The sequence below is a fragment of the Anser anser genome, assembly GCF_964211835.1.
Source record: "Anser anser genome assembly, chromosome: 6".
Taxonomy (NCBI): domain Eukaryota; kingdom Metazoa; phylum Chordata; class Aves; order Anseriformes; family Anatidae; genus Anser; species Anser anser.
The window spans coordinates 31381586-31409054 of record NC_139726.1 but is presented as its reverse complement, the minus strand read 5'-3'; the positions used below and the strand labels follow the sequence as shown (position 1 = coordinate 31409054).

Here is a 27469-nt window from a genome sequence, read left to right as displayed (position 1 = left end):
ACACACTGTGTGTTGGTAAATTTGGGATCACCCCGATCCCTGCCTGATGTGAAGAGGGATGCTTGCTATGGGGCTGGTGTTGTGGCAGGTGATGGCACAGATCCTCCCAGTTGCAGGGGATCTAGAAAACACTGCCCACCGTGGAAATCCACAGCACATTTCTTAAATGGCACGTAGAAAAGGCTCAGCAGAAGCTCATGCTCATCCAGAAAAGAACTGCAAAATTTTGCCCTTCAGCTGAATTTTTTAAGGGCCCCGATTTGAGACCTTCATTGCAGGGAAGACACTGTGGTCACCTTTTAATTAGGGTGAGGAAGGAGCATGCAGGGCTTTTATTTTATTATCGTGGATGGAAAGAGAATTCCTCAAAACCCTCTTGACTCATCACATTCATCACGTCCAGTTATTAATATACCAGGGAGGAAATCTTGCTAAACTTAGTCACAGCCCTCTAGAAATTACCACGGCACTGTGATTCAGCCTTTTACCAGTTTCCAGAGGGGGTCACCATCCGGGGACGGAAAGAAGCCTGTCCCTGGGGACATCCCCCTCCCAGGATGCTGCAGTGACCGCGGTTGGGACCACTGGGAAAAGGGTGAAAAAATTGAATTCCCCTACCACAAAATGCCCACTGCATCCCAGCTGGCTGCGGTCCCCAGCTATGAAGCCTCTTTTGGGGAAGGAAAAGCTTTTAGCTTGGTTATTAGGGCCATAAAGGCAATCATGTGGGAATTTAAGGCCTCTCCCAGTCTCATTTAATTATTGGGGCACTTGGTAAAAGCTGCTGCAGTATTAGAACCATATTAAGACAAATTCTGCATCACGAAGGGAATAAACACTAACAAGTTAAATATGTTCTCAATAGAGCCATGATAGGCCCATAATGGGATCCATATGTGTTTTACCAATATTTTCACATTATTTATCTACAGTCCTGTATCTTGGCTGTTTTTCACTACTGTTCTGGGGTAGCTGGAGCTTTTCTGTGTTTTGTACTTTTATTCTTAAAAATAAAAGTTTAAAACATTTTCTTGCCTCCCCTGATCGCCAGGAAGAAAATTCTGCTTTCTGAAGGCACAGCTGAAGCAGTGGCAATACAAACCTCAGGTGCTTGTGTGGCTGTGCAGTACTGGTTTCCACTGGTGACGGCAAACTGGAGCCACTGGACGCAATTTTCTCTGGCTGCATTGCACGAGTGGAGTGCGGCCGAGATGTGTGGGTGAGCTAGGAGCAAACATTTGGGGTTTGCAATTTCAAACCTCAAATTTTAAATGTATTAAATCCCCTCTGAATTTTATTTTGTTGTTTTGCACCAGCATCATCCCTTCAGCCGGCTCCCCAGATCCCTCTCTGCCATTGCAAGAGGCAACCAAATTTTTGAAGAAAATGCTTTGGTTTGGACAAATTGCCCCTCCATTGGATGCCCTTGGTCCTCCACCCACCACGCCCAGTGCCATTTGTCCATCACTGCCTTCCCCATGGCTCCCTTTTTTCCAGGCACATTTATTGGGGTGCTGCCTCTCTTAACCCCAAGGAACAACCAAGAACTACCATTCAAAATTTGGGGAGGGGACCCTCTTCCTTTAGGGCACATGGCCAGGGGTGTTTGCCTTGGCCCCCCCGCAAGGTTCCTCTGGTCCTTGCACCATTTCTAACGCGAGCTATTGCATCAGCTGGAGAGTTCAGCGCCTTCCCGAAGCATTCCAGCTATTTTATTTTAATGCGGCGAGCCTTTCAAACTGCACAAAATCTAGAGCAAACATCATAAATCCCCATTTGGAGCAACTGAAGGGAACTTGACTGTTTGATGCCCAGGATGCAACCGCAGCTCCAGCCTTATATGGACCCAAGCAAGGGCAAGAGAAAAGAACTGGTTTCCTTACCATAAATTCTTGCAAAAAGCAACCCAGTCCAGACTGAAGTGTTTAATTTTGGCCAGTGCCCTTCTGTCACTGCAGAAGCAGAGGGCTAAAAAAATAAACCCCAGACTTGCCTGGTTTGCTCTGCTAAAGGAAGGGTGCAAGGTATTTTTGCACTGGGTGAAGGTGAAAAATGAATCACTGATTGGGCACTCGCTCATTGTCAGCGCCTGACTTGCTCTGGCACCTTTCAGGCTTTCACTAGGAATTTTTCTCTAGGCTCTGTGTGTTTTAAAGTGTTTATATTAAGGGTCTGACTTTAATTCCCTGAGGGGCACGGGGAGTGGAGGACATAACCCACCACTGCTTCTCCTGTTGCATCTGATAGGAAACCGAGCTAACAGACCCTCTCGTAGCTGCAGGGAGGGCTTGGCTGGGCTTTTTGCAGCCTCGAGCAACCCGAAGGGCTTCGAGGGAGCCCTGCGTAGCTTGCTATGGTCCTTGGCACGTCCTGGATGCTGCAAGCATCCAAGCCCAGCCCTTACCTCCCGAGTAAAAGGCGTGCTATTGGAATAACCTCCTGCCACCCAGATTTTTTTCTCTCTCTTCTTTTTCTCTCTTTTTTTTTTTTAATTTTCTCTCTCTTTTTTTTTTTTTCTCTCTCTTATTTCTCTCTCTCTCTCTCTCTCGTTGTTTTTTTTTTCTTTTTCTCCTCCGTAGACAGATAACAGGGAAAAACATTTGGGAAGGGGAAGCCGCCGAGCGCGGAGGCGTCCCCAGGGGAGCTCTGGGGAGGGGAGGGCAGTGTGTGTGTGGGGGAAGGACCGCGTGTGATGAGCAGCTCTGACCTCAGCCCTGCCGTCAGCACGAAGCATCTGGATCCCATTTGCAGCGCCCGGCCCCCGGCCGTCCCGCGCCAGCCGCCTCTCCCAGCCCCGCTCAGACCCGTGGCAGCCACCCGCCGGGGACCAGCGCGCCCGTGGCGTCCTCGTCCCTCCGAGGAAGGTGACGGTGACGAGGAGGCAGGCAGGCTGGGCAGAGCCGTGCGGCACACCATGCAGCGGGGCTGAGCAACGCTTCGGAGAGGAAAAAAACAACCAAACAAACAACAAAAACCAAAAATCCCGGAATAAGCAACTTTTTTATTTTCCGGGGGTTCGCTCAGGGGTAAGTGGCGCTGTCCGCGTGGGAGCTCTTTGCCTGCGCTCGCTTCTCTTCGTGGTTCCCCTCCTCACCGAGCTGTCGATTTTGGGGGGTTTTAAGGTGTTTTAGGCAAAACCCAGAGCAATGTCCCTAGAGGGAAGCCACCCTTTGGCTTTTCAGCGGGTGTGGATAAGCGGAGCGCTGCAGCGGGTTTGCTCACATCGGGGCACCCCAAAAGCCTCCTCCCCGAGCCGAGGCACCGCAGGTGCACGGGGATGCTCCTGGCCACAAGGAATTGAATTAAATTCATTTTAAAGAACCCAGCAGGGTTTTATTCCATGTCCATGGGACGGTGCTTGCCTTCCATGCCTTGAAATCCGTGTCATGGGATGGAAGCATATCTCCCAGGAGGGGTGCCCCATGGAGCCAGTGCCTGCCACCCCCCCCCAAAAGAAAAAGGGATTTGCTGGGGAACCTGGTTCTGGGATGCTTGGTCTCTGGGGCTGCTTGGGCACAGGGAGGTGGGTGAGCCCCTCCAAGGGGGTGGCTGTGACCGATGGTGGGGACACCCCACCACATCCCTCCTCGGCAGAGCCTTTCCTTCCCAAATGGAGCCTGAGGTGAGGGTGATTGTGGCCAAGTCAGTTTCCTGAGTGGGCACAGGGGACAAAATCAGCTGGAGAGGAGGTGGCCAAAGCCATTTTCCTTCCAGAGGGCGCAGCGGGGACCTCTCGGCTCCTTCCTGGTGGCTGCGATGATTCATGTGAGCTCTCGGGGGGAGGAACGCTGCTTTCTTCAAACTTCTGGCTTTACCCTATTACTGACTGGTTTAAGAAAAAACAATTATACTTCAGTATTGATGGTTGGGTGCTTAAATAACTGATTCTTGGGGTAGAAGTGCCTGGTTTAGGAACTGTGTGGAGGTCAGAGCATCCCTGGGCTTGAGCCAGAGGCAACCGGGGGGCTCCCTGAGGATGTGGTGGTGGGGCAGGGACGTGGCTCTGCACCACCCCTCGACCCACTGGGACCAGACCCAGAGCCTGGGGCTTTCTATTCCCCATCATGCACAGATTCAAGCAAATATTCCCTCTTTGCAGAGAAATTAACTGCAGCCAGGGGTGGGATGCCGTTTCCGGAGTGGGGGGCAGCACGCCCTGCGTCGGTTATTCATTCATTCAGTGCCCTTCCGCTTTTTGGCAAACCCTTTTTGGGTTTTGAAACGCATTTGCAGAGGAAAACCACTGTTACTGCTGTGATTTCTGAGACGTGCCTGTCTGGGAGCGGAGGGAACATCTTATTCCTTGCATCACTGCGAGCTCTGGCAGCCTGGGGTTGCTTTCTCCCAGCCTCACGTTACAGGGATGAACCTGAACCTGCACAGGGCTGGGCTCAGGCTGGCATAACGCACTACCACAGCTCCACATGCCCATCACTTTTTCCACCCTTTTAAGTGACCTGCGTGTCACATTAAGGAGGGGGTTTGTTTGGGTGGAGAGGCGCCGTGAGGCTTAGGGTACTATGCATAAAGAGTCATTGATCTTTGAGGGAGTTCCTTTTTTTTTTTCTTTCTTTTTTTTTTTTCCAGCAAATACTCCCTTTCCTCTTATTAACTACTCTATTTAAGTCTCAGTCAGGGAAAACAAGCAGATTTTAAGCCAACAGCGTGCTTATAAGAACAGAAATGAATGTGATTTATACTAGATGCTAGTATGCAGGGGACCCGCTGGTTGGGATAAAGGCAATGCATCCTTATAGCTGTGCTGAATGCTGTTTTTCAAATTAAAGTGGCTTGCACATCAGGAGGATTTTCCACCCTTTTGGGCTGGGCAGCTTGTAATGCTCAGGTCTGTGTTTATAGGAGGAAATATTCCCAGAAACAGTGCTCACATTCCCCATGCCGCCAATGCCAGCAGCATGGAGGGAAACCCTTCCAAAAGGGCTGTTGCAAATAGGAACAGCTCTGCTGAGCTGAGGGAAATAAATTTGGGATCCATCACACAGAGCTATTCCTGAGCCCGTAGAAACATCCTGGTTTAGGGCTGGTGCTGGATGGTGAAGAGATGGCTGGGTGCCACCTGGGCTCAGGGCACGTTTTGGGGGTGACCAAGCCATTTCACAGGGAAAAGCCACAGCATCTAGCCTCTGCCGTACGCAAACCACTGCTGGGAGCAGCTTGTGACGATGTCCTCCCCAGCTCAGAGCTCTGTCAGGGCACAGAGATCCAAGGGGAGCACGTCCAACAGGGAGAGGAGCAGGCGGCCACCTCCAGAGGGCAACCTGAGCCGCGATGGCTCTGTGCTGGGATTTTAGGGCCACCTCTCCCCTGTGCTGTGGCCACAAGTGACTTTTTTGGTTGGCTAGTATCCTCACTCAAGGAAAGCTTGCTGCAGCCTTGTGACTCCACCACTGCCTTCTGGACATCCCCACAGAGCAAATTTTTAGGGGGGGCAGGATGATGTTTGCAGCATCCCATCCGCCCTGTCCATGGGATGATGAGGGCATCCCTTTCATCCTGTCTGATCCCTCATGGAAAAGCTGCTGGGACCCATCTGTGAGTCCACATCTCCTTTTCCCTACTGCCAGCACAAAGCAACCCACCCCACAGGCACAAAGTGGGGATTTAGGGCCACAACTGCTTTGCAGGCTTTTATTTAAGGTATTCTGGGGGAACACCATGGGTCTGGACAGGCGAACAGGACCACACGTACCTTGGTCTGGGGCAGTGAGGCATCCCCAGGGCCGTGCCTGCACCCATTCCTATCTGCCTACATTTGACATACATCACATTTCTATATAAACTGAAGGCATAGCTGCCTCCCACCCAAAGCCCAGCTGAGAGGCATATGTAATGAATCAAAACGATACACAACAGCTGGAGCAAAGTTTTTTTCCCCCCCGCCTTTTATGTTTTGCTTTTTTTAAGCCTTCTCATCTGCTTTGGACTTTTTTTCAGATTTTAATTACGCTCTAGTGAAAAAAAAAAAATCACATGAGCGATTTTTAGAAAGTAAATTTGAAACACCCAGTCAAATGTACGATTATGTAAAATGTCAGACTTGTTGCATACTTCTTTATGCATGAAGCAGAAAATAGCTGCTGGGGAAAATATCTAAGGAAATCACTTCATGGTGTTAGTAGTAGAAATGATTGCTTTTTGAAGGCATTATTAATAACAGATGTATAGCTCTGGATGAAATGGAGGACATACTGTTACATTAAGAGGTCACCACACACTATATAAACTCAAGACAGACATAAAAACTTCAGATTACTGAATACTACACAACGTCCTTTCACACATGGATTATTAACAGACTTGTTTCTCCAGATTTCAGTGCTAATTCTTAACAAGCAGGGAAAACTGCTTTGCTAAAAGCACTCTGTAGTTAGCTTTTTCAGCCTTTTTGCCAAGTTTACAGTGGTTATACTGAAAGCTCTACCAGAGATTCCTCCCCCAGGACTGTAAGAAACTCTCCTTTAGAAATAATAATGATAAATTCAGGATGAAAATAATCCACTCAGACAATAGAGCAGAAGAATAAGCTTGCAGAACAAACACCTGACAGGGGTCACAAATTAAGGTGAATTACCATAAATTCACATCCCTCTTTTTTGCCCTCCAGCTTCTGTGGCCAGAAAAAATACATTATCTCTGCTTCTCTTCCACCTCCTATGAGAGGATCATCTCCTCACCCAGCACCTCTTCTATATAGGGGGATAAGTGAGGAACCCTGATAGGGAGCATCTGTGCTTAAAGGCTCTTTTTCTTCCCTGTTTTATCATCCAGTCCCCAGGAGACATTAGTTACCTCCTCCCAGCCACTTCTCCGCCTCTCTTTCCTAATAACCAGCCTGGTGTGTTCACAGCCAGTATGATTTTAGGGTGGATTTGGGGAAGTTCAAAGCTAAAACGCCTCCCCTGGGAGCTCCATTAATCAGCACAGCTCTCCACTTACATGTAACCAAAAATACAGTCCCAGGAGAAGCTGGAAATAGATCTGGAGCCTCCTAAAGGCTAAAATGGGATAGAAGGCGATTAAAAAGAGCAGCCAGCTTATTATTGTTTGAATAAATAAATAAATAAATAGATAAAAAAAAAAAAGCATCATATTTCTAAGCTGTCTGGGGCAAATGAAAGAAACCCAAGGCTGGATGTTGTCCCACTGCGCTGGTGGGAGGAGAAGCTGCCCCATTTCAGCAGGTTGGCTTTCCCCTTCTGCTGCCTTCCTGGCCCATAAAGGGCCCCACAAGACTCTCCACAGCTGCTCAATGTCATAAGCCAAAATCCCCCCAAATGTTTGCGTCAGCCCTGTCGTTTTGCAGCTGGCAGGATGTGAATTTTCACCCGTTTATCTCGACTGCTCTCTCCCAGCTGCAAGGTCTGCTGGAGGAATTGAGTGCCAGCAGCCAATATTGGGGACAACAGCATAACTTTCTGCCTTTTGGGAAAGAAATATTAGCACTTTCACAGTGGGCTCTGTTTAGGCATTCTCTGCAGACATTCCCACCCCATCCATCCTGCGTTCCCATTCCCATTCCATCCTGCATGCTAGCTGTTGGCTCTTGGTGCCTCTCTGTCCATCACTACTATTATTATACAGAAAAAAATGGGTGGAAAAGCAGGGCCTGATTGGCACTATATGGCTTTCATAAAAGCTACGAGAAAAGGCAAAGCCCCACAGCCACGTGGAGCATCTGGAAGTGCAAATATTGGAGGAGAGGGAGCCACGGGGCTTTGATGTTCAGGGAACAAGTGGAAGGGTCAAAGTTGCACCAGGTTTTGGGAAAGGCCATGTATATCATCCCTTCCTTTCCATTGAATCCCACTCTGATAGCCCTGCGAAATGTCTCTTTGGTGGAACAAGGATTGACCACTTAGATGTTGAACTTTCTCCAAGTCAAGGCATCCTTTTCTCCCCCTGGCTATGCCAGATATTGCCATCTCTGCAACTTGCAAGGTTCGGAGGAAAGGATGAATTGTTCTTCCCACTTAACCCTCTTAGGATTCTGTAGACCAATGGAGATGGCAACAATGAGAAAACTGATTTTTTTTTTTCTTTTAAATGATGACCCGGTTAAGAGCTTGATGTATTTGAATCACTTTTGGCCCGTCTGAGTAATTGAGCTCCATTTAGGGAACAAGAAGCATTAAATACTGCGTTCCCTTTTGGGAGGATATTTTCTCAGTGAAGCAAGGATTGCTGGTTTCTGCGCTGCAGGCTTGGAAATGAGGATTAAATAATAAACTGGCCATCTCCATGACAACACATACACAGCTTTCCTGAAGGAGACATGGTTTCAGAAGGTTTGCCAGGTGGATCATAGATAACAAACTTCCATAAATTCTATTTTGGCTACGACATATAACATATTATCCTTGGTGCCTTTCCAAAACGCGATCAGCCGGCGCAGGCTATTCCAACACCAGGGACGCGAGCTTGAGGGAGTCCAAGGGCTTTCTGCCACATAGCCAGAACACGCAGATCGCTTGGGCCTGGAATAATTAAATTTCCATTTGTATCCTTGGGACAGCTGAAAAGGTGAGCTGAGGCAAAGGGGGAAGTCTAGCAGGATTATCATTCTGGCTTCTGCAAAACTCAAATAAGGAACGGCAGCAGCAAGAGAGAATGCTTTGCCTGGATGCTTTGGCTGGTCCCCTGTGGGCAAGGAGGACAGAGCAGAGGGCAGTCAGGCATTCTGGGGGTTTGAGGGCTGTTTATTGACGGTAGAAACCTAGGCTTTATATTCAGTATTACCTGTGGCAGAATAGGCAAGAAGAAAGCCGTCTAAGCTTACTGTAGTGATTAAATGCCATCGTGATGGGAATGATGGCTCCTCTACAAAGCGGGACCTGACCAGCACTAAAATAATTTCTCCCCACCAACGCAACATGAAAGTGTCAAAAAAAACGCACATGGCTGGGCTTTTCTGTCTTATGTTTCATCAGTTTAAGCACGGGAATGGATATGATGACAGTCGTACAATTTTGCGTTGACCTCTTCTTGTAGGAGGTGTGATAGTAGCCAGTAGCCCTTAACACTTAGGTATTTAATAGCAACCGGGCCATTAACCTACCTCCCCCTCTCTCTCCTTTAGGTCTCACATCGGGTGCTTTGAAACAAAGAGAATAAAAGGGAAACGGGAAATAATAGACCAAAATGAGGAAACACCGACATTTGCCCTTCGCGGCAATACTTGGCCTCCTGCTCTCGGGCCTTTGCTCGGTTGGCGCCCAGCAGCAAGCAGGTAAGATAGGACCACCAACCCCAACAGAACGCCTCTACCAACACGCTGCTCGCTCACACCAAGATGTTCGCACCCTTTGGTTTTTAATGTGCATGTCCATGGTACATTGTGGTTCGCCTCCTGCTCCTCCGCCCCCGCTGGGCCGACCCAGGCCTAGGCCCTCCCAAGCATGTCGCTAGCCTGTGGCCGGCGTTGGAGGATGCTCTGCGTGGCCAGGGTGCTGGATGTGGAGTTTTTGGTTCCTGGGGAGGCCCTGACTGCGTTTCTTCTTGGGCAGAGCTGTTTTGGTTTCCTTGCATGTGTACGAGCAAAGGGGAGAAGCGAGAAGAGTGCTGCCGCCAACCCAACAGGGAGGCTGTTAGGTTTTTATGGCACTGGCATCTTTTGGAGCAGAGCTGGTGTCACCAGGGGGTTAGAGGAAGGAAAAAAACATGGAAAACCCAAGGCCAGCACCCAGGCTGCTTCCACGAGCAGTCCTTGCTTCTTCGTACCACCAGGCAGCCAGCAAACGCGCGAAGGCTACGTTTGAGCAAGCTCAAATTTGCACCTCGTGCTTTGGCCCGGGACTGGCATCCAAATTCACGTGCAGGCAGGGCCCAGGAGGGGAGAATCTTCTTGCCTCCCTCCCTGGGAAGGGTAGGTCGCATGCTGTCCCCTCCTATCTCTGCCTGGAGTCCCCAGTGCTTCTTGTTTTGCTCGGGGTGACAAGGGGAAGCCAGGCTTCGGTGCCCCCGTGCAAAAGAGGCCGTCGGTCGTTTGTGCGAGGATGAATGCTTGCGCTGACCAGTAGAAAACCCTAAACCCCATCTGTTTTTTTAAAGCTGTCAGAACCGTTGCTGTGGCTGATATAATATTTCTAGTGGATTCCTCTTGGAGCATTGGGAAGGAGCATTTCCAACTCGTTCGAGAGTTTCTGTATGATGTTGTAAAGGCTTTAGATGTGGGAGGAAATGATTTTCGTTTTGCACTGGTCCAGTTCAGCGGAAACCCCCACACAGAGTTCCAGTTAAACACGTACCCCTCTAACCAAGATGTGCTGTCCCATATTGCGAATATGCCTTACATGGGGGGAGGCACCAAGACTGGAAAAGGATTAGAGTACCTAATCGAGAACCATCTCACTAAAGCTGCTGGAAGCAGAGCAAGTGAAGGCATTCCCCAGGTTATTATAGTGTTAACGGACGGACGATCCCAGGATGATGTGGCTCTGCCATCATCTGTCCTTAAATCGGCCCATGTAAACATGTTTGCGGTCGGCGTGCAGGATGCGGTGGAAGGGGAGTTAAAGGAAATAGCGAGTGAGCCCTTCGATACGCACCTTTTCAACCTAGAGAATTTTACCGCTCTCCATGGCATAGTTGGAGACTTAGTGGCAAGTGTCCGTACATCCATGACTCCAGAAAAGGCTGGGGCCAAAGGACTGGTTAAAGACATCACAGGTAATGGCCAACTGCTGCGCTCTGTCCTGGCCATGCTGATAACTCCCATCAGCATGGTGACTGCTGGTGCTGCACTCTTTGAAGTCTTTGTAGGGGCAGACTGAGATGGACGTTCAGAGGTTTAAAAACAAAGGTTTGAAGCGTACGGCCCCGTGCTTGTGCCCATTGGGCATGCCATGGTTTGAAAATTGAGCCCCCATGCTATGTGTTGCAGGAGGTAGTGCTCCAGGACTCTGGCAGGAGCAGCAGCCCCTGGGGACATCCTTCTGCACCCATGGCATGGAAAGGCAGGCGTAGGGAGCTCTTATGGGAGATGTATTAAATTGCCCCATCCTATCCACTCCCAAGGTAGGGAAACAGGAGATAACCACATCAGCCACGTTGGTCCTGACCCTAAACCCTCTGGAGACTGCACAGGTCTCTGCTGGCTGCAGGGACACCAGCGGGGAAGTCCTGGTGGGGGCAGTGGGAAATGTGGTCTGTGCAAGGGACCCCGAGGGCACGGTGGGATGAGAACATCCCAGCTCAGTGCAGCTTTGGGATGTCGCCATGGCCAGGAGCAGCGTTGTGCTGCCCTGCCAGGGGATCTGTCCCTCTCCCCAGGACCTCGCAGCCCCTTCAGGTTTTGGGAACGTAGCTCCCACGAAGCCCTGCAGTTCCAAAAGGGTCCTGGGAATCCGTATTCCAGTGCACGGTGACTCTGGAAAGCCTCACTATTTTTCCTGTTCTCTGCTGAAGACAGAAAAAGTAGCACCTGATTAGAGAACTGCTCCCCCAAAACCCCATTTCCGAGCCGGCCCCCAGACCTCTCTCCTCATCTGCTTGGAGAAGGCATGTGGTTTGGCAATCCCTTTTGAGATGCTACTCAGATGCCTTCTCTACAAGCTGATGACTTCCACCTGATGGGGCTCTGGGCCCTTCTCGTAACTGAAACATCTCCGCAAAACGCGTCGGCTTCAATGGATCTGCACTGGCCGCAAGCTGGGGTCTGAATTTGCCTGGAAAAAATGAGAGCCTTCCTCCGTCCCTTCTCTGTTTATGAAATTACAATGTGGAAAGGGCCTTCTGAGCAGCTTTGTTGTGTTTCAAAACAGAAGTATGAGAGATCAAACCTTTCTTTTTATTCCTGAGACTCCATCTGAAGGTCAATAGCTTGTGGGGTAATGTAAGGCAATGGCAGTGTAATGAGGTGTAACATTAATCCCCTGTGTTGTCTTGTCTGATTAACCCTCACGTCAGCCCCACTGGGTGCTCTCCATCACTGCATGACACCGAGCATCACCAACAGGCTGTGCTCACATGTGTTTTTTTTGTGCAAAGTGCTTGACAGGGCAAATATCCAAGTCACATGAAAGCCACAGGGAAGGAAATCAGCTGCCGCAGAAGGAAGAGATAAAATTTGCCATTTCTAAGAAAAAACATGTCAATTCATGCGTAAAATGAATGCTATATATGACACATATATGAATGCTCGTATATGACACGCTGACAGCCCTGCAGAGGTTGTTGAGCATCTCCACCATGAAGGGCCGCAATGTTGAAACCAATGGGGGAATTTGTCTTTGGTAGCCTTTTAGACTACAAAAGGCCCAAGTCTCAGACTTTCCTTCAAAACCTTTAATGGCAAATTTCTACCTCATGTACATCAGGGAGTGTTTCTGAGTTCATTTCTTCTCAGAGGTAGCATTTGCAAGCATTTCCTTCCCCTGCTGTAACACAAAATTTAAGCTAATCCTTCTATCGCAGTTTTGTCTCTGTGCACTTTGCACGGGCAATCTGTGGAGTACCATTAAAAATGGAAAAAAGACGTTACAGATCCTAAACCTTGCATGAGAATATGTGGTGTGCAAAGCATAGTACAAATAAGTTTGATTAAGAGTTTAGGAAGTCATTTATTCAGCTGATAACTCCATGTAGCATTAACATATGTAAAAATGTCATGGATGTTTCACTAGAAATGAACCTGAATGTGAAGCAGAAATGAAAAAAAAAAAATACAGTCATGTAGTATTTCCAGTATAGAGTACCAAAGCTGTTGGTCTGTGGCAGTTCCCAGAGCTGACTAGCATAAGTATGGAAGTCAGCCCCGAGTTTGCCCTGATATATTTGTTAAATCTTAGCTGTCTGTCTCATCTGACCCTCCTTGCTTAGTTGTGTAACAAGCATGCTTTTATTTGTCCTCCAGCACCAGCTTGTTCCATAAATGTGCACTGAAGTACAAAGGTTTTTACAGTGATGACAAATTATCCAACACATCCATTTTGTATCTGTTTTCTCTTCTGCGGGAGTGACCCGCGATGGCGCCCATCGGTGTCTGAAATCTCATTTCTCAAAAGGACAGCCAGGGTATCTGAAACAGTGCTGGGTACAACCACCTTGAGATTTCTTTTTCCTTTATGTTATGAAGTAGAATGTGTACATCTCAACCACAAATGGCACAGCAAAGCCAACCCTAAGCACTTTCACAGCTTTCGACTTGGTGTTGAAAAAGAGCCCCTGAGCCCTTGGCAGTTCTGAATCACATTGATGTTCTCCAAGCTGAGGTTGGCCATCAAAAATTGGCCCAGGGAGCTGGTGACCCTTTGTCGCTGGAATTGCATATCTGAGTCTCTTGGCGGCATTGTGGTGTATGAAACATTTACCAGAAAACTTCTGCAGGGGCCAAAAAATCATTGCCGATGCTAATCGCGAAGACAGCAGGTTTATTCCTGGCTTTGCTAAACTCCATGCCAGTTCTGCTACTGGGTTCACCTTCAGCTTTCAAAAAGCTGAGAGCCAGATTTCCAGATTTCCCAACTTTTCAGTCATTTGCAAACAGTCTGAAGTTTGATTTGTTGACGAGATTGGAGAAATAGTAGCATGAACCATTTGAGTGTGCTTTGGGGTCTTCTTCCCCTGCCTGTTGAATGTGTAAAGCTCTTGGTGATCTTGATGGTAAAATTACTTGAGCTAAAGGAGGAAGAGCAGACACCAGGCCATTTTGGGTCTGCTTCGGTAAGTCTCACAGAAAAAAAATGCTTCCCCCTCAACAACCACGCTAATGCCATATTAAAGTTTTGTTTGGTGTGTGTATATTCTCAGCAGATGCTTGTGATCATCTGGATATAGTCACAACAAATAGAGTTGGATAATTGTGTCATGACTGATTTCATCACCCTGTTTTAACCTGATTCTGCATTCCTTGATTGAATATTGAGAGTCCAGAAAATATCCAGAAAAATACAGACCAGACTCTTCTATCGATAATCAATGCATCCGTGCAAAACAATTAACAAAAGACCACCTTGCATGGCATGGGTTGACAATTGTGTGGGTCAGCTTGCTGGATAAATATCATCGTGTATATGCTGGACAGCTGGTAAAAGAGTTACAGAGAAAAAACTGTAATCAAAACCTTTTCAGTTGTTTCTAACAAATGCATTTCAAATAATATTTACTTTTGCTGGAAGAAGCCAATATATTCAGCCTCTGTTTTTAAACAGCAAAAGAACAGAATTGTAGAAGAGAGGCTGAAACTTTCCCTGTAAATAGTGGTTTTTCTCAAAAAAAAAAAAAAAAAAAGAGAGAGAGAGACACTGCAATTCAAGGAGGAAAAACTCTTTTTAATATTACTGTGTTGTCACCCAGCATCTTCAGGGTGAATTGCCACCAAAATCCATCATTTTCTTTTGGCTCTGTCCATCTAAATATTTAGACAGGACTGGGAAGTGATGGAGTGGATCTAGATTTCCAAAAATTAAGTTTTGCAGAGTTTTCTCCTCAGAAATGCTGACTCCCATGTGACAGCAGCCATGAGCTCAGGTTGTGCCCAGCCCTGGGGAGCAGATGCCAGGGCTGGAAACTCGTATTCAATCAGAATGCAGAACTAAGAGGCAAAAACGTCGCTTCTTCAGTGAACATGTTTTGTTTTCTCATTTTCGTGTTTCTTACTGGTTTTCCAAGAAACATGTCAGAACACTGTACAACTGCATGTAATCACCCATTTTAATGCTTTCACCTTTTGCATTTCTTTTTTTAAAGCTCAAGAGTCTGCTGACCTTATTTTCCTTATTGACGGATCAAACAACATCGGAAGTGTCAATTTTCCAGCCATACGTGATTTCCTTGTAAATTTGATTGAAAGCCTCAGAGTTGGAGCTCAGCAAATACACATTGGGGTGGTGCAGTATAGTGATGAACCCAGAACCGAGTTCGCTTTGAACAGCTACTCCACAAAAGCGGATGTTCTGGATGCCGTGAAGGCACTTAGTTTCCGCGGTGGCGAGGAAGCTAACACTGGTGCAGCACTGGAGTTTGTGGTGGAGAACCTCTTCACCCAGGCGGGAGGCAGCAGGATAGAGGAAGCAGTGCCCCAGATTTTAGTGCTGATAAGTGGTGGAGAGTCTAGTGATGATATCCGAGAGGGCTTGTTAGCAGTGAAGCAAGCTAGTATATTTTCGTTTAGCATTGGGGTCCAGAATGCTGACAGTGCAGAGCTGCAGCAGATTGCTACTGATGGAAGCTTCGCATTTACTGCCCTGGATATCCATAACCTTGATGCTCTTCAAGAATTATTACTGCCCAACATTGTTGGAGTGGCCCAAAGACTCATTTTGTTAGAGGCCCCAACCATTGTGACTGAAGGTATGTATGCCTTTCTAGACTGTTGCATTTTGATGAATTTTGCACGCTTTAAAAACAAATTTTATTTTTTAGTGGTTTTTTTTTGCAATGCATCTCTCTGGTCTGATTTTGGAGAAAATGTGCAACTGATGTGCAGAAACTCATTTACCCAGTGGGTTCTCTTTTGAAAACCATAAGGTTTTGTGTCTATAACTTGCATGACATGGGGTTTTAAAGAACACAAGCAGAGTATAAAAATGCTCATATAATCCTTATTGTGGTATCTAAGAGTATAAAAAGGCCCCTATAATCCTTACTATGGTATCTAATCACCCCTGGAGGTAAACAATTCAGCATGTTTGGCTCTGAAAACATGTATGTCATGTAAGCTTACGTTATATGTCAGTTGAAAGTGGCATCAGAATGAAATTTGACTGGGGAAGCCAATAGTGATGTAAAATGGATCCCTATTTCAAACAGTTGAAATTGCCACCTTATTAAAAGAGTAAAATGACCTACCTCATTGGAACTGTGCACCGTAACTGGGAAAAGGGTAAAAATCCACCCTGAAGCTTCTTTAGAGGCTTTTGTGTTGTTGAACTTAGAAGCAAAACAGCCCTTAGTTCTTCTGAAGCAAAATCCCTACCTTGCAAATTTGTTTCCCTTCAACCTCTAATCTAAGTAAGTTTGCAGTTTTCCATGAGGCCATGGGAAAAAAAAAAAAAAAAAAGAATAAAAAACGTGGGTGTCCATATTCCGCTGAGGTCACTTTATCACCTTAAGTCCTTATTGCCATTATTTCTGGTCTAGCATTAGCTTGGGTGCAGTAGAATAATGAACACACAGTGCTGTGTGCTGGTTTTATGGAGCACGTAGGTGATTAAGAGTTTCTCATCCTGTGATTTTATGACTGAGTTAAATGTACTGATAGCGAGCTTTACGAAAGACCCAACACGTTGCATTTTGGAGGCCCCTGGGAAGGGCCAGGCTGGAGTTCCTGCAGATAATCACCAGAATGTGTAATGCAAACAAGGCTTTGGGGATCTGAGTGCCAGTCTGGAGTTCTGTACATGCTGTTCAACTCGTGATGTATATTGACTTATAAAACTGCATCCCAGATGTCTTCATTAATCTGTGTCTAAACATGTTTGCTGTCCCATGGCTCAAATCAAAGGGAAGAATTTGCCTAAAAGATCATTTTATGACCTTGCCTTGATTATTGCAGGAAGAAACACAAATAACTTTTCCTTACAGCACCCCACAAGAACCATATTTAGCTAAATAAGCTGAAGTATGCATGTCTAGCTAAAAACATGCATGCCAGGACCCAAGCAAGTCTATGGAAAACCCCTCTTCTGCCCCACAAATTTTAAACCCAGCAGCTGGGGCATTTCCAGGGGGCTAGAAGGACAGGGATCATTAGTTCAGAAGTATGGCCAATGCTCTGAGCTTTTAAAATCAGAGTGTATTCCTTTTCAATGTTTTAATCAGATAATGGCCAGATTTAAAATGTTGGTACATTTGGTTTCATCTGCACTTTGATTTTCACTCAGCTTGTTTGTAGAAGGTACTACAGTAGCATCAGCCCGTGCAATCACTTATAGTTGGACCTGCTAAATAGAGAAGGTGGTGTTTGAAAAGGAGCTTTAGGGAATTTCCTTTACCTAGTGTCCTTGGGAATTCATTTGGATGGGGTTGCTTGATTCACAGCAGTGCCTTGGAAGTCTGGGGCATAAAGCAGCGGTTTGGGACACACAGAGCAGCTGGAATGGGACACAAAGACCCTTGGAGATGCCAAGCATTCCTGTCCAATACAGGAGTCATCTTGCTTCACTTGAGCTCTTGGGCTGTACTCTAGGGATGAAAGGGGCTCTCATAGTGCCTTTCTGCCTCTCTCCCCTCTCCTTTAGCGACTGGGGAAGCCTAGGTGATTAAATCAGTTGTGGTGTTTCACCAGAGATAGCTGAGATGGCAATGAGAGGGGAACTGTGCAGGGACAGGTTTGAGGGAGACACCCTCTGACATTCCTGGGGGAGTGCAATGACTTTGGCAGTCAAAGATAATGCTTTGATCCTAAACCCTTTGAAATTCCTGGGAGACTTGCCATCGGCTTCACTGGGCTCTGGATCAGACCCTATGAGATGTGTACAGCCTTCCCTAAATATTTTTGCTTTTTGTCCATTGAAAATAGCACCATGGGGTCCTTCTTCCTGTGGGTTTTGGTTTCAGTTCTTGCATTCTTCTTCTCTAAGGAAATGTACTGCAGCATTCAAGAGAAGCAAGAGGAATTAGTAGAGGAGGGAGCTATTGCTTCGTGGCCTCCCTCGTCTTTGCAAAGCCCCTTTGATGTTTTCCACAAACTTCTATATAAAGTCAAAAGTCCCCAGGGTCTCCATTTTTGGGTATCTAGCTGCTGACAAGCAAGGAAAGCACTTCAGACATCTTTTCTGGATGATACAATGCAGGGATTTCAGGCGTTGCTCTCCATTTGGAAAGTTTCCTGTATTCAGCCCTCTCCTCCTCACAGTAATTGATGAGGCAAAAAAACCTGACCAGGGGAGAAGAACACTGTATATCTCCTGGCTCTGGGAAGGGGACAGCTTAAATAAATCCTCATAGCTGTGTGGGTAGCTCTGTTTGGACAACCTGGGTGGTCAACGCGCTGTTGGTCCAAGCCACCAGCAGGTGAGGGGCAATTGCAAGGCTCACCAGCAAAGGTGCGTCTCTCAGCAGTCCCGGGGCAGCCGAGTTGCAAAAGTTGTCTCCAGCTCTAAATCACTCCTTGGGGCAGCCCAATCTTAGAGCACTTGCCCGTCATGAGAAACCTGACGGAGAACAGCACTGTTTTCTGTGGCCAGCTGGTGTTGGGCCAAGGAGGACTGCAGCCAAAGCTTTGTTCTTTCTTCAAATCCAAAGTAAATAGCCTCCATGCAGAGGAGCCCTGATGGGATGAGGGGCTGCCCTTTCTCATCTGGGCATGACAGAGAGTGTTTGCTACTACTACTTGCCCTGAGTGGTGTGAGGTCCTGGTGATGCTGGGTCTCAGCTTCCCTGGGGCTGTGCATTGAGCCTGGGGGGCAATAGACTTGCCCCCTTGAGTGTTGACTCCACCTTAGGAGCTCGTAGGTGGGCAGGTGATTTAAGGACACAACCTGGGTGGATGATGTTGTGAGTGGGGTTCTTCACAATACTAGCCATGGCTCGCTGCTTCGAAGAATAAATGGGGGTCGGCTGAAAGATGGTGTTGAGGTTACCTCCCATCGTGATCACGTATAATGCTTTTGTCATAATGAGCATTGGTCTTGTTAATATTTACTGTTGCATTATATACATCTGCTGTGTTAAATATGATGGTGTTTTGGTTTCAATGCTGCACAACAGTTTTTTTTCCCCCTAACTATCTTCCTTCAAACTTAGCCAGGGAACTGGAAAGCTAATTGTGCTCTTTCTGCGTCCTATGCCATCGTCAATATAGAGTTTCAGAGATTACTGCCTAGGCGACCTATTTTGCTAAAGACATGGCAACCAGAATAGAACTCAGCTCTTCCATGACTGGGCTGGCTGTGCCAAGAAAAATCATAACTTGTTTTTATTAGATAAGAAATAAGATGTAGGATGCGAAGACCCACAGTCCAGGTATGTTCAGTAAGTGGAGACTGTTCTTTACTTGTGTCATTGCTCTTGTGAAAATGAGTCCTTCTGAGACCAAACCACTCTCTGGCGTTATTCAGATGGCTGCACTGCAGACCATGGAGCACCACCTGATTATTTTGTCTCATGTCGCAGCTGAGTGCCAGGATTTCTCCTGAATTTTTGCCCTTCTTTTTTGTTTTGGCTTGCTTAAGCATTTTAATATTAAGTTTTGCAAGCAATGCAATTCTCACAACTCTTCAACTCATCTGTGTTTTTGAAAGGGGAAGCATTTAATCAGATTTCTTACTAGCCCTCCTCTAGAACCTAAAAAACAATTCTGTTTTGAAATCAAGACCCTTATAAACATGTTGAAATTAACTATACCTCAAACAAACAAGAAGTCCTAAATGTTGCTGGGCTGTTGACATTGAATTGATGTGGAGGGGGTGATGGAAGCCTTCACTGACATTATGTTCATGTGTGTCTATCATTACTTGCAGTTATTGAAGTGAACAAGAAGGATATAGTCTTCCTGATAGATGGCTCAACAGCTTTGGGGGCTGGCCCCTTTAACGTAATTCGTGATTTTGTTGCCAAAATCGTCCAAAGGCTGGAGGTTGGACCCGATCTGATCCAAGTTGCAGTGGCGCAGTACGCAGACACTGTGAAGCCAGAGTTCTATTTTAACACCCACCAGAACAGAAAGGATGTGATGGCTAACGTGAGGAAAATGAAGCTCATGGGTGGCACGGCACTCAACACCGGCTCAGCACTGGACTTTGTGAGGAACAACTTCTTCACCAGTGCTGCCGGGTGCAGGATGGAGGAAGGGGTGCTCCCCATGCTGGTGCTCATCACAGGTGGTAAGTCCAGGGATGCCGTTGACCAACCTGTGGCAGAGATGAAAAGGAACCGGATAGTGACCCTTGCCGTTGGGTCGAGAAATGCCGACCCAGCAGAACTCCAAGAAATTGCCCATGAGAGGGATTTCGTGTTCCAGCCAAATGACTTCCGCCTTCAATTCATGCAAGCCATTCTTCCTGAAGTGCTGTCGCCCATCCGGACACTCTCTGGAGGAATGATTGTCCAAGAACCTCCATCAGGTAATCAATTACCTTGTTCTAGTAAAGGAGATATGGTTTATGATTTTGTCAACTCTTATTTTTTTACATGTAAAGATAACAAGAAAAAGCATGAAGTACGTGTTTCAACATAGCTACACGTTGCCTCTTTGGTTTGCAGAATGTGCATGAACAGATTGGTAAATTTGGTAGCATGCCTGTTATTATACCTTTGTCAACACTTTCTGGAGATTTTATCCCATTCCACATTTGTCACCAACATCTAAAGCAGAGATGTGAAAGACGAGCCTTGCTAGTTAGGTGCTCAGATTGTGCAGTGGAGGTTTTTTCTCTCACTTAAGATTTGTGTAACCTATGAAGAGAACACACTGAATATCATAATCTCTTTCCCATTTTGAAAATCATCCATAGTGGATATTTACTCAAGAAAGCTAAAAAAAATGTTCTGAGTGTAAAGAAAATAAGAAAGTTTTTTCATGGAGATGTTCAGAGAAAGCTATCCTGACACTGTTGGACTGAAATGCCCGCTTCAGAAACATAGTTTCTTATCAACATTTATTCAGCTCATGCCATAAGAGGCATATGAGACTAGTGTAGTGTTGACTTTAATTTAATCTGTTTAGAAGATTATTCAAAGTGCTGTGAAGCCAGTGGATTCTTTTTACATGCTCTTTCCATTGACATCAGTAGACTTGGAAGCAATCCAGTAGCTAAAGTCATGTCTTCTGAGGAAGTTTTCTGGTATTTCAGAAGGTGTTTTATCTGCATAGAGATTTTATACCAGATTTCTCAGGATTTGTCCCCAGTAGAGATGCTCGAGATTGAATTCTTGTCGTGCTAGATCATATTTGAACCTTGAAATTCTGTCCCATGGCATATGAATATTAGTAAAATAGGACTTCTTCCAGCTCCCAGTAAGGTCAAGAGTGAGATTCCCATTGGCTCAAGTGGGTGTCAAACTATGTCCACGTTCTTTTTTCTAGTTTCCCCAAGTAATTTAAAATTATAAACCACAGGACAAAATAAAATGGATTTTTGAAAAGGTCCTTAAAAAATTTAAAGCCAATGACTGATCTACACAAAGAGCAGACATTTTAAAATTAGTTAGCTGATACTTGTCCTTAATTAAGATGAATATCACGAGACTTATTTAATAAGCTTTTTCAGAATGTGTTTCCTGCTAATACAGTTTTGCATGGCTATATACCAAACCCGACATTTTTATTTTTCAATGCAAATTAAAAATGTTCCTAAACTTCCTTGTTCTTTAAAGCTTATTCATGCAGCCTATGTTTTTTCTACTCCTTTTGCTTGACTGTACTCACAGCTACACACATTTGCAATAAGCAAGTAAACATATCCCACTCTGTAAACAGACTATTATTAGTAACTAAACTAATTATGATGCTGGGCTGTCTGTTACATTTTGACTAGATTATCTAAAGATATTCTCTCACCTTGGGCCTTGAATGAAACTGTTCTGGGAACAATTAAAAACACAAAAAGCCAAGACAATCTGTGAATCTGAGAGCAATGCCTGTAATCCAAAGAGCCCTCTTCTCACTTCTGTTTTTAATATCTCAGTACTAGGACAGCAAGCTTACAGTGACAAGCCCAGCCAGAGAGATGGATGAATGTAGCCATATATCCATAGGTAATTGGGATAAAACAGAAAGATATCGAACACCATTAGCAATGGGCATAAGTATGTTCTCAGATAACTTATTTGGAGGAAGGCATCCACAGGTACACTGGAAGAGCCAGCTTGTCTTTCTCTGAGACCTTAAAGTTTCAGCATTTTGGTCAGTCATCTGGCCATGACGTATTAAGAGAAAAAAAGCATAAGGGAGAACTTGAAATGTCTTTGGGGTGATATTGCATATCTATGTCTCAGGTCTCAAATGCTGGGAGACAGTCTAGGATGAGTTTAGCCTTAAAGAAGGAGCTGAGAACTGGCCAGTTACTGGCAAAAGTGGAGAGTTTTCCCCTTCCTACAGCTTGCTACATGCATGTCTGTAACTGCAGAGATAAAAATGCAGTTTTCTGCACCAAATGCTGTCATCGGAAAGGCAGGTGTCTCCAGCAGCCATTGCAGCCTCATCCAGACCAACTTCTCTAAGCCAATAGTAAAAGCTATTTTTAATACCCACTCAAAATACCAGCCAAATTGGTTACTTGGCAGAAGAGTTTTCCCATGGACGCAGAGCCTTGCTTGGCGCTGCGGGCAAGCCGCTGCTGGCCACACAGCACGAGGGTAGCATGGCTGCAGCAGTCACTGCTCGGGGGCAGGACATGGTCCTTCATGTCCAGGGATGTCTGGGGGAAGTCTTAGCAAGGGGGTGGTAGTGTTGGGTGTCAAGCAATACTTTACGTGCCAAAAAGCAGAAACATTAGCTAAAGTTGCAGTGGAAAGCCCCAAGCAAACCCATGACGATCAGCAGGGTGACCACAGGCATAATTCAGTGTTGCTCCACCAAAATCAAGGAAGCTTCTGCCAGCTAAAGATATGGCCCAGAACATGCAACTCTGGCACTAGCAGCTTTCAAAATCATCTGCCATAACAGAGACTGAGCCCTGTTGATAAACCTGATGCTTAAAGACTTTTCAACTTGAGTCAGAAACCTTCTCTGCCAAACTGAGTGTTGTCCAGCAAGGTCCTCGTTATTTGTTGTTTGCTAATCACAGTCTTTCTCTTCTCTTTCTGTTCCCCACTTCCGCCTTCCTCCTAACAAGGTTTACATGTGTGTACGGTGCATGCTGTATGCACACATGAAAAAAATCTATTTTGTTTTCTATGATGTCTCATGTTGTTTTCTGTGCTCTACTGCAGTTCAAGTAACCAAAAGGGATATCATCTTTCTTTTGGATGGATCACTCAACGTCGGAAATGCCAACTTCCCCTTTGTGCGTGACTTTGTTGTGACCCTAGTTAACTACCTTGATGTCGGAAGCGACAAAATCCGAGTTGGCTTAGTACAATTTAGTGACACTCCTAAAACCGAGTTCTCTCTATACTCATACCAAACCAAATCAGACATAATTCAACGCATGGGGCAGCTGAGGCCCAAGGGGGGGTCAGTGCTGAACACTGGCTCTGCACTGAACTTTGTGCTTTCGAATCACTTCACTGAAGCTGGTGGGAGCAGAATAAATGAACAAGTGCCACAGGTCCTAGTCCTGGTGACGGCAGGGAAGTCTGCCGATCCCTTCTTGCAAGTTTCCAATGAATTAGCTCGGGCCGGAGTGCTGACTTTTGCTGTTGGAGTTAGGAATGCGGATAAGGCAGAGCTTGAACAGATTGCATTTAATCCAAGAATGGTATATTTTATGGATGATTTCAGTGATCTGACAGCTTTACCCCAGGAGTTAAATAAGCCTATAACAACATATGTTAGTGGAGGTGTGGAGGAGGTTCCACTCGCCCCAACAGGTAATATATACCTTCCTTCATGTTGACTGCATTGAGTTAACTATGTTTCTCTTGACTGTTCCCAGTGTACACCTTCACGCTTGTCCAAGTCATCAAAGCATTTAGGACTGTACTTAACCTTAAATATGTGGCCTGACACAGTCAGCTCTTCATTTTGTTGAAGTCATTGCTAGCACGCTCTAAAGACAGCACAATTTTAGGCAAGTCAGGACTGAAGGACAACCAGAGTGAGTCTCTGCCCACTAGTCACTTGTCCAGGTGTTCCCTTTCTATCGCCATAATAACATCACAACCTGCAAGTGCACTGCCTGTACTAGCTCAGGCAAGGGGAGCACGTCCTTTTGGCCACAAGGTGTGGTGTGGAAAGGTAAAAGTAGTGATAACGAGCATAGAGGAGCAAAGGTCTAGCTGTGTACAGGTAGATAAATCACTTCCCAGAGCCTCACTGAAGAAGTGGTATTATCAGGCTGTCACAGAGGCTGAATTTGAATTCAAAGTTAGTCTCTAACCTTCAGCTCAAAAACTGTTATCAAGTTTAACCCTTTTTAAACAGGTGTTTGCTCACTAACTCTCTTATTCTGGCTATGTGCATATGAAGACAAAAACATCCAGGATTGTTTAGTGTGGAAAGGAGATGATTAACACAAAAGATGTTAAGGTACAAAAATATGAGGTGCTTGGTTGTGCCTTGGACATTCAATGAAATTAAAAAGTCATCAAATGGAAACAGGTAAAAGGAATTTTCTCCTCCCAAAGTCATAACTCACCTCTGGATTTGACTGCCTCGTAATGCAACTGAGAGAAGTACTTTAAGAGAATACAGAAAATATTCTATGTATATATATACGTATAAATTAATTAATGTCTATGTATTGTTTAATGAATCTTTAAATAGAAAAAAATGCTCCACTGCTGTTGTACTTCATGCCTGTATTGTCAGCAGGTTGCTAGAACAGAGATGTCACTGGCCTATTCTGATACGATTATCAATATTGCCCATTATACAATATGACTGAAATGATATGATATGATACAGTATATGATATGAGATTCTGGTGCCTGAATTTACTGAGTCTTAGATGAGGTGTCCTTGTTTTCCTTTCCCCTTCAGATAAATATGGCAAAGGTACTGTTTAATCTTGTAGCCTTTGAATACTTTGGGAAATGATAATCACTTGCTTTGCATATTGAAATCCAGGTAATAGAGAAGTTTCTAGGATGACATTTAAGAAGAAAAATGCCTTCATATCTTTTTTTCCCCTCTTTTCATTTGTGAATTTATTCTAGAAAGCAAGAAAGATATTTTATTCCTGATTGATGGTTCAGCCAACCTCTTGGGTAGCTTTCCTGCCGTCCGGGACTTTGTACACAAAGTCATTTCTGAGCTGAACGTGGGTTCCGATGCCACACGAGTAGCTGTAGCTCAATTCAGTGACAACATCCAAGTTGAATTTGACTTCTCTGAACTTCCGTCTAAGCAAGACATGCTTCTGAAAGTGAAAAGGATGAGGTTAAAAACTGGGAAGCAACTGAACATTGGAGTTGCGCTAGAGGAAGCCATAAGGAGGCTGTTTGTCAAGGAAGCTGGAAGCAGGATTGAAGAAGGAGTTCCCCAGTTCTTGGTCCTCCTCGCTGCTGGGAGATCATCCGATGATGTGGAGCAACCATCCGATGCTCTGAAACAAGCGGGAGTTGTGACCTTTGCCATCAAAGCCAAAAATGCTGACCCTGTAGAGCTGGAAAGGATAGTTTATGCCCCACAATTCATTCTGAACGTTGATTCTCTCTCTCGGATTTCAGAGCTTCAGCCAAATATAGTGAACCTGTTGAAAACTATCCAGCTTCAGCCAACAGGTACAGGGACCCAGGGTTTCTGTGGTTTCCAGGAGGCTGAGAAACACCATTTACATGCCCTCTTCTCTTTGGTAACTGGGGCAATTTGGCCTGGTGACGTTTAAAAATGATTACGTAGAAATTGCTATTTTACTTGGATTTTCCTCTGGTCTGATCCAGCAAAGCACTGAAGTCCAAACTCAGTTTTACAGATAAGTGATCAAAGGAAAAAGCCTTTTGTTAGCTGCAAGAGCTGCAGTAGATGCTGTTACTGGTGTGCAAAACATGGTACAAACGTGAAGTAGCAGACAGTCATTGTCCCAGTTAAATAAATTGACATGCTGTGCTGGGCAAGGGCTAGAAGGAAAAAAATAAGGCTTATTTCAGTTCCTCTTTCCATTCTCCCTTTTCTGGAGGAGCTCTGTTTATTGTTCTGTTACTTCTTAAGGGATGTGATGGCAGTTTCTACGTTTTCTACAAGCACCAATAAATTAGATGGTCTTGACTCAGTTACCTTTACAAGCTCAGTAAATGAATATGGATTCATTAAAGAACATAGAAAAGAATCACATGGCCACAAACAGAAATTGACACTGCAATACTGGAAATTATCCGTGTCCATCTGTGTGATTTCCCAAAGGCAGCCCTAATTTGAGAATTGACCTGTCTCCCAACAGCAGGAGGAGACAAGGAAAAGTGTAATGACTTCTGCATCACCTCTCTGTAAAAGTTCTGGGCAGATGGACTTAGAATCATAGAAACATAAAAAAGAAATAGGGCTGGAAGTGATCTCAGGGTGCCATCTGCTACATCCCCTTGTCCCCTACAAGATCTGCTCATCCAGGACTGTCTGTCATTTTTCTAATCTGTTCTGAAAATCTTCCAGTGGAGGAGATTTCCCTGACATCCCTAATCAACCTGTGCAATTGCTTTAATATCCTTGTCAGTAGATGGTTTCCCTTAACCTCTGCCTTCCTAGTCACAGTTTAAGCCTTTTACATCTCTTTAAGCTCAGCAGAGACACAGGTGTCAGCTCATTTCTGTGTTATGTTTGACAGTCTTTCATTCACCTCAAATTTGCCATGTCTTTTCTCAGTCCTCATGTCTCTAGCTGCGTACCTATCTCACTCATTTGTTCCTTGTAGGTTTTGTAGGCTCTCTAGCTTTTCACCCTTGTTTCTCTGATGTCAACCTGCACCAAATGACCTGGTCTTATCTTACCTCATCCTTTCCCAGTGAAGTTGTTGCCCTTCCCATATTTGTGCAGATTGCTTCTGCCTCAATGCAGACTAAGGCAACTGGTGCTCTTGAACTGTGTCCTCCCCTTTCAAACTATTTCTGTTTTGTCAATGTCTTTTTGAATCTATATGAGATTGATGGGGAAGATGATATCAAGACCTTGTTAAGTAAATAAATTTGATGTCTACATCCTCTCTGTTAAAAAGCTGCTTGTGTCATCCTAGGGGAATTCAGAATGGCTTGAGATGATGATTTCTTGACTATTCAGTCTTGCTTGCTACACACCATGTTGTCTTTAGGTGTCTACAAACTGTTTAATAATTTTGGGCCATGTGGTTGTTTTTTTTGAAGGCAACTGAACTTTATCTGATTCATCTGTACTCCATCTACTTTCCTGCATCTTTGAAGACAGGCACTGCATTTGCTTTTTACCAGTCTTCTTGCTCCTCATCCAGTCCACAAGATCTCAGAGGGAATTACCAATGGTTAGGGGAGTGCTACTATTCTTTCGGTGCCACAGTCAGAAGTTCATCAGGCTCAATTTGTTTCAAAAATAGCTTATACTTAGGTATATCTGAGTATTCTTAGCCTGATCTTTTCTTAAGTGAGACAGAAACCATATCCCTTTGTTGCTGGAAGGAATTGTGTCAGCCAGCTGCAGGCTGTACTTTTTATGGGAGGTGGATGTCAAAGGCATTAAACATTTTGCCCACGTTGACATCATCTATCAAGAGCTTTCACTGAGTAGAAGGCCAACTCTATTTTTGATCTTCCTTTTATTGTAAAGTATTTACAAAACAAACTCTTGCTACTGTGGATGTTTCTTGCTGGATCTCATTTTGTGCCTGTGGCCTTTCTGATTTTGCCGGTGCTGGCTTGGAATACTACTCCTTAGCAATCCAATCCCATTTACACTTCTATGTGAATCCTCTCATGCTTCATGTCAGTGAAGAGCTCCTGATTT

At 45.3% G+C, this 27469-nt stretch overlaps 1 protein-coding gene across 12 annotated transcripts in view; it reads left to right on the top strand.

The window, feature by feature from the left end:
* The first annotated feature begins 2778 nt into the window (after positions 1-2778).
* The window catches only part of COL6A3 (collagen type VI alpha 3 chain), a 57062-nt gene continuing 32371 nt past the window's right edge, over positions 2779-27469 (top strand). For 5 of the 12 annotated variants that reach the window (XM_083841387.1, XM_083841390.1, XM_083841389.1 and 2 more), the window contains exons 1-7: positions 2780-3026; positions 9098-9247; positions 10069-10686; positions 14707-15309; positions 19422-20024; positions 22834-23433; positions 24721-25287. In XM_083841387.1, the coding sequence (XP_083697513.1) occupies positions 9160-9247; positions 10069-10686; positions 14707-15309; positions 19422-20024; positions 22834-23433; positions 24721-25287 (3079 nt within the window). In that variant the 5' untranslated portion in view covers positions 2780-3026; positions 9098-9159. Of the gene's footprint in view, positions 3027-9097; positions 9248-10068; positions 10687-14706; positions 15310-19421; positions 20025-22833; positions 23434-24720; positions 25288-27469 lie in introns of all 12 variants that reach the window. The other 7 variants (XM_083841385.1, XM_083841386.1, XM_083841391.1 and 4 more) reach the window with 6 other exon arrangements.